General features: G+C 35.2%; 1 protein-coding gene across 3 annotated transcripts in view; it reads left to right on the top strand.

Moving 5' to 3' along the window:
• ALDH1A1 (aldehyde dehydrogenase 1 family, member A1) overlaps positions 1–11,328 on the top strand; it is a 167,577-nt gene extending 156,249 nt beyond the window's left edge. For all 3 annotated transcript variants that reach the window (XM_011965134.1, XM_011965135.1, XM_011965136.1), the window contains 3 exons: positions 2,097–2,254; positions 5,858–5,932; positions 10,721–11,328. In XM_011965134.1, coding sequence (XP_011820524.1) covers positions 2,097–2,254; positions 5,858–5,932; positions 10,721–10,793 — 306 coding nt within the window. In that variant the 3' untranslated portion in view covers positions 10,794–11,328. The remainder of the gene's footprint in view (positions 1–2,096; positions 2,255–5,857; positions 5,933–10,720) is intronic.
• The last annotated feature ends 307 nt before the right edge of the window (positions 11,329–11,635 follow it).

Consider the following 11,635-nt stretch of genomic DNA (forward strand, 5'->3'; position numbering starts at 1 on the left):
GTGTTCTCTAATGTTACAGATGAGATGCGCATTGCCAAAGAGGAGGTAAATGGTTTCATTCTGTTCTGTTCTTTTTGTTGCCATGTTTCGTCTGTATGTGTGTATACAAGTGTCCATTTAAAATTCCCAGCACTTTGGAACATCTTTCTCTGTCAATGTTACTCTTTATTCTGTTCTTGATAGAGGTTTAAGTTATTTGTGATAGAGACTAAAAAATACTAAGGGATCCATGGGGCCAGCCACAATTGTCCAGTCAACACAGTTCTGGATGCTTAACAATTTTTAGGTGCTGCGTTCACAACTTTAAAAAAAAAAGGAAAAAAAACCCTGTCATTTGCAGCAACAACCTGGAAAATTCATGCTCCATGAAATATGACAGGCGTAAAAGGACAAATACTGCATTATCTCACTTATATGTGGGATCTCAAAGAGTAGAACTCATAGAAGCAGAGATTGGAATGGTGGTTACCAGAGGCTTGGGGGAGTGGAGGATGAGGGTTGGGAAATGTTGGTCAAAGGATTCCAAATTTCAATTAGGAGGAATAAGTTCAAGAGAGCTATCATAAATATCCTGACTATAATTCATAACAATGTATTATATACTTGAATATTGCTAAGAGAGTCAATTTTAAGTGTTCTCATCACAAAAGAGATAATTATATAAGTTCTACTTTCTGGTTCCATGTTTGCCCTATAGCCTTTTTCTACATAACAGCCATCCATGTATTTGAAAACAGCATTTGTCTCCTCTATCACTCCCTACCTTCTGTGTGTTCTTGGTCCTTTCATTCTTGCATATCTTGATTAATACCAGATAAGAGGTGGAAAACAATCTTCAATTAAGGAAACATTTATTGTGTTCCTATAATAGATTAATATATAGGAGAACAGCTAGCTTACTACTTCAAAGTAGGAGCCTGGAGCTATGTGCTGTGTTCAATTAAAATTATGTAAAATATGAACACAATTATTAGAGTAGCAGCTGTGTATATGGTTCCTACATTCAAATATGATTCGATTTATAATGTTAAGATTTGCACTCAACCTCTATTGAGCAGTAGCCCCTCCCTTCTGACACTTAAATCAGTGGTGAACACCAGAAAACCGTTTATCATTTCTGGTTTTTGTCTCCCTTCATTCACATTTCCCAGAACATTCTGGTAATTTCAGAGGAGTCTTTATTTGATCTTAATAGATCAAATACAGGAGCTATATGGAATTTTTTTTTTCCATATGGAAATACAGGAGCTTAATTTTAAAGAGAAAATCCAGTTGTTTTTCTTCTACCTGAGGCTGAGATACAGGGTGAATTGAGTTTGGGCTGCAGTAACCAGGGACTTAGTGAAAGCAAAAGAGTAGTTTAGGCTAGAGTAAGCAAATTGTGATTTTTGTTTTCTGTCCTGCAGTTATAGCCATTACCAATGAACTCATGCTTTGATTAGAATAGGATGGTTTAAAATGTATAAGCTCTTGCAGTAATGAACAATTCTGTTTGATATATTTAAGTTGCCTAAGACTTTGCTACAGAGTAGACTAAAAGTTCATGATGTTTACCTAACTTGGCTAATTATGAAAAGTAATTAGTAATTATTCTACTGAGTATACTAGAATAGTTAATATTTTACCAATGACATACAGGTGTTTAAAGCATTATTATTATTAATCATTGCCTGTTCATTTATGCAGTAGATTGCTTTCTGGGGCTTGTAATTATATGTAGTGACTTAGAAGATAAGAAAAACTAGAGAGTGAATTTAAAATATTCCCAAGTGAAAAAGAAATTCTGAAGTTAATGATTTGTTGCACAATCATAAGTTCTTGAAAGCTTAATTCCAACATCTAGAAACTTAATATTGCCTTAATTATTTGTACCCTTTCTTCTTCCAAGGAAATTTAACAACTGATAGTTAAACTGAAATTTAACTATCTGTTTTCACCTACCATTTTTGCAGTTAACTATTTGGATTCTCACACATAGGTTTGAGATGAGCAACAAAATCTTAATCAATTTAGGATAGTGTATAGGAAAAAAAAGTCTACAATATCATTTTTCATTTTAACCTATTATTTTTACTTATTTATTTCTTGTGGTACAGATTTTTGGACCAGTGCAGCAAATCATGAAGTTTAAATCTTTAGATGACGTGATCAAAAGAGCAAACAACACTTTCTATGGCTTATCAGCAGGAGTCTTTACCAATGACATTGATAAAGCCGTAACCATCTCCTCTGCTCTGCAGGCAGGAACAGTGTGGTAAGTCCAACCTAAGTAATGTAGTCTTTTCAGTAATAACCACATTAATGGATTACTACCTTGAACCTTTCCAGACTTGGATTTTTCATTTGGAATTACCTATCCTTCTCTAGAAAAGCAGTTACTGCCTTGAAAAACAAACAAAAACTGGGCGCGGTGGCTCACGTCTGTAATCCCAGCACTTTGGGAGGCTGAGGCGGGTGGATCACCTGAGGTCAGAAGTTTGAGACCAGCCTGGCCAACATGGTGAAGCACCATGTCTACTAAAAATACAAAAAGTAACTGGGTGTGGTGCCTGTAATCCCAGCTACGTGGAGGATGAGGCAGGAGAATTGCTTGAGCCCGGGAGGCGGAGGTTGCGGTTGCAGTGAGCTGAGATCATGCCATTGTACTCTAGCCCCAGCAACAAGAGCAAAACTCTGTCTCAAAAAAAAAAGAAGTTTTATTGGAAGAACTTTAGGGAGGATATTCTCTTTAACTTTATCTAGCTTCTTGAAATTGCTTACCAAAAATATTGTATTGATGTTTGGTTAACACAATATAAGAACTGCTAAGTAATTTCTGGGCACTTGGTACTATGCTGTATACAGGGAGGTAAAAGAATAAGTTCTGTTTGACCAGTAAGCAATACTTACTTCGTACCCTTGTGTATGCAAATATTTAATTCTTGTATCAGCCTTCTTACTCTAGGATTAGAGATAATTGAAGTTATTTTTAAAAAATTAAATTTTGAAGATCCCCTCCCTCTCCCATTTTTGACCTAGTTTATATCTCTTATTTTTATACTTTAATCAAGAGACTATAAACATGAAGTCTATACCTCTCAAACTGTTGCATTCTATACTCAACCGTCAGTCTCTAGACTATGTCTTTGGTCACTTTGGCCCCATCAGCCTCATTTTGGCCGCTTAGTCCTGGCAATAGCCCAAGATTATTTTCCTTCCCAACACTAAGTCACACCTAGATCAGACCTATGCAGTTTGTTCTCTTTCTTTCTTTCTTTCTTTCTTTCTTTTCTTTTCTTTCTCTTTCTTTCTTTCTTTCTTTCTTTCTTTCTTTCTTTCTTTCTTTCTTTCTTTCTTTCTTTCTTTCTCTCTCTCTCTCTCTCTCTTTCTCTCTCTCTTTCTCCTTCTCTCTCTCTTTCTCTTTCTCTCTCTCTTTATTTATTTATTTATCTATTTATTTGATGGAGTCTCGCTCTGTCACCCAGGCTGGAGTGCAGTGGTGCAATATTGGGTCACTGCAACCTCTGCCTCCTGGGTTCAAATGATTCTCCTGCCTCAGCCTCCCAAGTAGCTGGGACTATAGACATGCACCACCAAGCTCAGCTAATCTTTGTATTTTGTTTTATTCTTTTTTTAGTAGAGACGGGGTTTCACCATGTTGGCCAGGCTGGTCTCAAACTCCTGACCTCAAGTGATCCACCCACCTTGGCCTCCCAAAGGGCTGGGATTACAGGCCTGAGCCACCATGATGGCCTGGACCTATACTATATTCTAAGGCTGTGGTTCTCAGTCCTGGCTGTTCGTTAGAATAATCTCGGGGGCTTTAAAAGTGTATAAATGGATTTGGGGCAGGGGAGGGTGTACATTAACACAAATTATATCAATGCTATAGTTTGAATTTCTCCTTCAAAGCTCATGTGGCAATTTAATTGCCATTGTAACAGCAATAAGAAGTGGGCCTAATGGGAGACTCTTAAATAAAATTCAGCAAGTTCTTCTTGAATAGTCAGTATAGCTAGCGATAAATATAGAATTTGCCTATGATAAAAGCATTAATAAAATTCAGCATAGTGACTGTGTGTATGTATATTATCGCCATTTACTGAAGATATACATACCAAGTACTACAACAGGAATACGCTTCATGCAATCTTACGCATACTTTGAAACAACCCTATTAAATATTATCATCTCCACTTTACACATGAGGAAACACTTGCTTACAGATGACAGATAACATTTTGAACTCAAAGTTTTTGCCAAGTGAACATTTCTCAGTTCTCTGTTAATTCACAGTAAAAACAGTTCCATTTCTAGTCTACAGTAAAATGAGCAAACTTATTCTCTGCACTTTTTAACAAAGACAAATTTCAGGTTTTGTATTTTCGACTAGCAGAATGTTCCATGCTTGCTTGATGAAGCTTGTTATGACATCACCCCACTGAGGGTCTTGGGAATCTCCAATCAGGAATTTCCTCTATTAGGAAAAGCAGAGGGGACCATCTTGTTACTATATATCCTAGAAGATAATAATTTTCTGGCATTGTCCCAGACCTAATAGCTGCTTGGTGTTTTCAGGAAAATTATTGAACTCCAGAGTTACAGTAATTTTACTCATAATTTCAAAGTAGGTATTTGATTTTGCAATTTAAAGGGCAGTTAAACAAATCTGAGACAATACTGCCTTTTATAAGTGTAAATTTATTAAAGGAATTATCCCTCCAGGATGAGAGACATAATTAAGAACTCTACGGTCCAGTGAGAATGTGGAACTTTGGAAACTGGGATAGTGTTTTAACAAAGAAAACATCTGAATGTTATCTCAGGATAAAAGTAATGACCAAAGTCTTCAAAGTATCATACAATTTATCTGGAAGCCACCCTGGTTTTTTTGTTTGTTTGTTTGGTTAGTTGGTTTTCTAAATTTTTTTTGTAGAGGCAAGGATTTGCTATGTTGCCCAGGCTGGTCTCGAACTCTTGGGCTCAAGTGATCCTCCTGCCTCAGTCTCCAGCTACTAACCTAGGCTCTTGAAGCCACATTGTTGTCCACCTATTAAAATAGCATGAAGGGAAAGAAAAGTATAAACATAAATCTCCTTTAAAAAGTGTTTTTCTCTTGTGTATAATGAGAATCATGTACGTAATTAGATTTTGCTAACTTTGGCCACCAGTAAATTTAAAGCTAAACATATTGTTTATGGTCTGCAAAACTGCATTCTAATTTTCCCCATCTTGATCTTCTATTGTAATTTTTTGTTGGACTCTAATTACTCCCATTCATGTAATTATGTTTGTTTATACAAGTATCTTCAAACACTTTATGAAACATGACAGGGAATAAATAATAATTAAACCCAACTCCTGCCAAGGCCTCTGTTTAAGCAATTTATTTCACCAATTAATGCAATTAATGGGGAAAAAATTAACTGAGTAATATAATACATATTACAATTGAAAGAAAATTGATTCTAGCCTGTTAAGTACAGAAATATCAAGAGAATTACAAGCTGATCCATATATAGGCAGTAATGAATACCGATCCAACAACTTCTAGCTTCTAGCAAACCATATCCTTCCCCCTACAGCATAGTTACTATTCTATCTTTTATAAATTCAGACTATCACTTCTCAGGGACACAATGTATGACCAAAATGGCTGTCTACATATGCGGTTGCACTATTCATTTGTTTCTAGGTAGTGTGTATCCAAATATGTCTGCATTCTAATTTATAGTGCTGCTTTTTATATCAAGATGAGTATGTTATATTGAAATTAATGGAGTTTGTAAGGAGCTTTCTAAATTTCTAAAACTGCCAAAAAGGAGGTTTCTTTTCACACATTAAGTATTGTCTATAATGCACTTTTCTTTCTCTTCAGGGTGAATTGCTATGGCGTGGTAAGTGCCCAGTGTCCCTTTGGTGGATTCAAGATGTCTGGAAATGGACGAGAACTGTAAGATTAACGTTCTATTAAGATAAATATTTATTTTTATGAAAATGATTTTCATTCCCAGGGAATTAACTCATAGTTTTCACCTTAAATAAAACCTGCCTCTGTTCTTTCCTGGAGATTCATAGCACCAAATAGCTTATTAAATGTTGGATGTAGTCCATAGTGCAAAAGGTGATTGCAGAAGGCAACATAATTTACTAAGTTCCTACTATATTTTAGGGACTATATTAAGCAACTTACATTGGTGATTGTAATGTTGCTTGCTTTTACAATTGCTTGCTGTATATGTGAATGTAATCCATTTGGGAAACATTTCCAGAAAAGAGGTGGAAGCTATGAATTGGTGATTGTAAGAAAGGTGCAAATGTAAACACTGTAGTTATTTGAATAAACCATTTACATAAGTAAATTAGGTGACTTATGTAAAGGAAATTTCAGTGTAAGAGGAATGATTCCCATTTGTTGAGATATTATTGATGTAGACTTTAAAATTTTTAATTACCATAAGGAGTTATTTTTAGTACTAAAATTTAAACTTAAAAAGAAATTTGAGGAAAACATGTTTTATAGTAGTGACTAGATTAAGAATATTTATACATAAATGCATTTATGAAATTTCAATTACTTTTGAAACCAGGGTATATAGACTTTTTAAGAATGCACATATATATGTAAATACAGAAAGTAGTGGCAATATACTTAGTTGATTCTAAGCAATTTTAATCATTTTATTTCTTAAAACTTTTTATATGTATTAATGTAAACATTTATGAAGAAAAAATAGAAACCTTATAGTATCAAACATAGATTGTAAACTTGCTCATTTCATAATTAGCAAATGAAAATGTGTTTCTCAATTTCTAAATGCAGTAAATAGTTGAGTACTGTACTCTAATGAATCAGCAAAATCACAAGGAAACAAATATCTCCGGGGAGTCAGTGAAATGAGAAAATTATAAAATGACCAGTCTACTTTCTTAATATGTTTTCATTCATTAAGCACTTGCTATGTGTAAGGTCCTAGGAACCCCGGAGACATGACACTGCATTCCATCCTCTACATAACTGTGGTGGCAGGAGAAATATGTAAAAAGACATGCAAAATAACCTACATACACTATGAAATAAGTAGTAATACACTGGGACTCCATATCCTATGGAGGTAGAGAAGCAAAGTACAGAGCAAAGTATTGAAGAAAACCTAGACGCTACCAGAGTGTAAGAGTCAGGATGGCATCTCTCTAACCATCGCTATTTTCATCTGTCAGACAAGGCCAAGGATTGTGAGTGTGGATAAGAATGGAAGAAGCAAATAGATCTTTTAACCTCTATTCCATGCTTAAGATTCTATAGTTCTGACCCCAGTGGAAATCCAGTGGTTGAAAACTTAATGGCAGTTGACGGAGAAGAAAACTTCTCCTAACAGAAGAGATGAAACTTCCTCTAGGGCAGAAAGCAAGTGTAGGATATCAGTTAGCAGAGAAGAGAGCTTTCTTGCATGGAACATTACATGTGGTATGTTGAGGGGCTAGTTAATTTGGTTGATTGGTATGGATTTATGGGGATGAAAAATATGATTTCAGAGTTACATATGATACAGATTAAGAAGTCCTGCACTTAAGAAATTTGACTTAGATTTTATTAGTGGAGTAGTGAAAAGTCATGGATATATTTAGAATGTTGCTAAGGTAGAACAAAAGATTAACCCATCAAAAATGCATGGTGTAGCTGAGAAAACATTACTGGTGTCTGACCAGCTGAATTTGATTCCTGATTCTGCCACTTGCCAGCCATCCACCCCAGTTCAAGCTACCTAACTTCTGAGCCTCTACTTTCTCATATTTCGTGAAGATGTTCCCATTCCACTTAAGATGGAATGAGAGTTCTTGTGAGAGTTAAATGACATACTGAATATTAAATCCCTAACCACATAACTGCCACAAAGTGTAAATTCAACAAATGGGTTTCTTCCTTCCCTTGTTTCTTCTCTTTCTATTACTGGAGAATATCTTCACAAAACTAATTACTTTGTACAAAAAGTAAGAACAACGGTTGGATTTCTCTGAAGGGCAGTTGGTTCGTTGCTGGCCTGGTTATCTAACAACACATTTCACTGAGAACATTAAAGATAAAATAATCAAAAGGAATGCAAGACTAAAGTAGACCAAACATGTCAATTTCGTTGAACATAATTTGGTCAGACTTTAAAGTGAAGGCATAAAGAAATCAAATAAGAGAAGGACTGAAAACAGGAATCAACCATCAGTAATTTCCTAAAAATCTAGAATGTGGGTATAGATAATTTCTTTCAAAGACAAATGACAAAGTTGTGTGTGTGTGGTTTTTTTAACTTCAAAAATTCAACTTGAGAATGCTACAGTTAAAGTCTACCTGAAACCAAATTTGGTGAACTTAATAAATGAGTCATTTGCTGCAAGATGTTCCAAGAGTTACAAGTTATTACTTAGGTGATAACCTCAAATGACTCCCAAGAGTTAATTTACAAATTTTCCTCAACAATAGAAAGACAGAATTGATCAGTTGAGAACAGAGTCCTCAAAGAGCCAAAAATGGTGTTATGAGGACCCCAATGTGTTTGAAGGTGATACAGAGTATGCAAACCTTGATTTTGCATCTCTGATCATAGTGTTGGCACTGGGATTAGAGAAAAGACAGAAATTTCTCCCTTTGTGTAATTGTACTCAGTTTCACTTAGGTTAGCATAGATCCTTTAAGACTTTGCTAGTATGCCATTTTAAACTTAATTGGCTCTCAGCACTTCACGTGATGTTTTTTTCCTGCTGTTCCATAGAAAAGGGGAGCAAGGAAGTGTAAACTAATGGTTGTATAGTGAGAACACAAATGAATTTTTTTTTCTTGAGGATATTTACCAAGTCTGTTCAGCAAACAGTTCTTCTGTGCCTACTTAATTAGTGCCAGTCTCAATCCTGGGTACAGAGAGGAAATCAGATGTAGTGTGGTACTAGTACCTTTTTTTTTTTTTTTTTAAACAGTGTGGACCCTGGAGAAGGAGGATAGGTTGATATCATTTGCAAGTTTATTACCAATAAACGAATCTATGTAAGGTTGAAAGGGCCTCTATGCCAGTATGCTTGTTTGTAATATTGGGTCACATTATTTCCAAACACTTATTACCAGTGCCAACTCAGGCTTCACTTGAGACCTACTAAATCAGAATCAGTATTTGAATAAGGTCCCAGGTGATTTGTACACTGAAGATTTTAGAAGTCTACAAACAGTAATTCACAGACACAGTAAGATGAAGAGAAATCCAAACAGATGTTTGGGGCTATGTCGTAGATGCAGTATAGGCATAGGAATTCTAAGGAGCAGGACATATTTCAGCCTGAATATGACAATAATCCCACTTATTACTCTCCTGAGAGCTTCAAGTGTCTATGTGACCCAAAATACAATAGAAAACCTATTGGTGAAAGTCATGGGTTGATTGATCTAACCCTGAGATAAAATACTTATTAAAATATTATCTTTTAATGGATTTCAGACAATTGAGGCTAAGCCCTTTCATTACTTTAAGGAACATGCTCACTGAAGCTTTTAAAAGGTATTTTCAAAAGCTTAATTGCCCAAGAAAATAATCAGTGTAAGAGTATTAGGTTACCCAGCAGAAAATGATGTCTTCCACATACCTGTCTATATCACAAGAAGGGAGGGGTAAAAAAGGATCAAGATCTTATTCTTCTGTAAGCCTACATGTGTGTGAGTGTTATGATTTTGAGACTACTCTTACATACATGTAATTTGATCCTCTCATCAAAACAATATAGAGAATAACTGAGCCCAGTCTTTTTAGTCATCTCTTCAACAAGGGGTAAATCAGTCAGTTTCTAAACCTGGTGGGAGGTCCCCATAAACCTGATAACAAGGTCCCAGAGTCCAAACTGATTGACTTGGGTTAATTCCTGATCGTTTGGGTTGAACTTAAGAGTTATACAAGAAAATGGTGGGGGATAGAGGAGGTTGCATAAAGGGGAAAAACCAAGAACTACAAAAAAGCCCAAGAGCCTGAATTTAGACCAATCTGTCATCTTCCTCCTCTTAAAAGAAAACAATTAAAAAAAAAAAAAAAACTTCAAACAACAAAGGTCAGGTTTTTGTTTTGCCAAGAATCAAAAGATTTTACTGAAACTACTGCTGCAAAATATTTTGTTTCAAGCCATGTTAGGGCACCTTAGACTAGAAATGAAACCATGTTCAATTTCTATCCCCTTCCCACTTCTGTGACAATCACACATGGTGAATACAAGCTCTACTCTAGTTCTACAGTAAAACTACAGCAAAACTGTAGAACTAGAGTAGAACTTGTAGTGATCATATATTGCTACTTCTCCTCTGGTCCTATGTCCATCTTATTTCAATCTAAACTAGAAATGACAAAATTCTTGTTGAGTTGAATTGTCTTTTGAGTAGTTTTAGAGCTTTTTGTTTTCTTTTCATTTTTCCAAGATGACATTGTTGCATCTGCAGTTAGAGTTTTTAAAATCAAGTAGAATAATGTCAAAAGGGGACTATTTCTGTGAGAAATCAACTGAAAGTTTTAAAGAAAATTTTCCCCACAAGGGAATCTGTGTAAGACCAGAAAGCTGACGATTGGCTATATGAGATGCTCTGTATACAAGAAATACTTTCTATTGTCCCTAGCCAGTAAAACAAGAACAAACTTGTACAAACATGAACTATAGCATATTTACACTGTAAATTAGCTGTGCTAAACGGTGTTTGTGGGTTTGTTTTCCTTCTCTCTAGGGGAGAGTACGGTTTCCATGAATACACAGAGGTCAAAACAGTCACAGTGAAAATCTCTCAGAAGAACTCATAAAGAAAATACAAGAGTGGAGAGAAGCTCTTCAATAGCTAAGCATCTCCTACAGTCACTAATATAGTAGATTTTAAAGACAAAATTTTTCTTTTCTTGATTTTTTTAAACGTAAGCTAAATCATATTAGTATTAATACTACCCATAGAAAACTTGACATGTAGCTTGTTCTGAAAGCATTATTTGCCTTCTGAAATGTGACCCCCAAGTCCTATCCTAAATAAAAAGACAAATTTGGATGTATGCTCTCTCTAGCTTTGCCATAGTTATGTGGTTTTTCTTTGTAGCTGCTTTTCCAGGATAATCATTTTATAGAAAGGGAACAGTTGCATTTAGCTTCTTTCCCTTAGTGACTCCTTGAAGTACTTAACATACATGTTAACTGCAGAGTAAATTGCTCTGTTCCCAGTAGTTATAAAGTCCTTGGACTGTTTTGAAAAATTTCCTAGGATGTCAGTCTGCTTGTCAAATGAAATAATCCCTGTAATATGTAGCTGTAAACTGAATATAAAGCTTAATAAAAACAACCTTGCATGATTCTTGTTACTTTTGAATTTTTTTAAGTACAAGTTTTGGTTACAGTGATTTCTTCTTGTCACTTAAAAACAGTATTAAACTGAGCATAAAGGTACATTTAAAAGTAAAAGTCTAATCCACCCATTCTCAAATGCGTAAAGAAACATGTTGTATTTTCCAGAAGAATTCTTGAAATCAATACATTTTATTGGAAATAGATGGCCTCAGTCCTTCAGTAAGCAATTATTGAGTTCCTACAAAGTTTTGGATGTGTTAAGTGTTGTAGAAAAGAGGTGAATAAGGAATGGTCCATTATCTGAAGATCTTTA

Source organism: Mandrillus leucophaeus, unplaced genomic scaffold (assembly GCF_000951045.1).
Source record: "Mandrillus leucophaeus isolate KB7577 unplaced genomic scaffold, Mleu.le_1.0 Scaffold715, whole genome shotgun sequence".
NCBI classification, from domain to species: Eukaryota; Metazoa; Chordata; class Mammalia; order Primates; family Cercopithecidae; genus Mandrillus; species Mandrillus leucophaeus.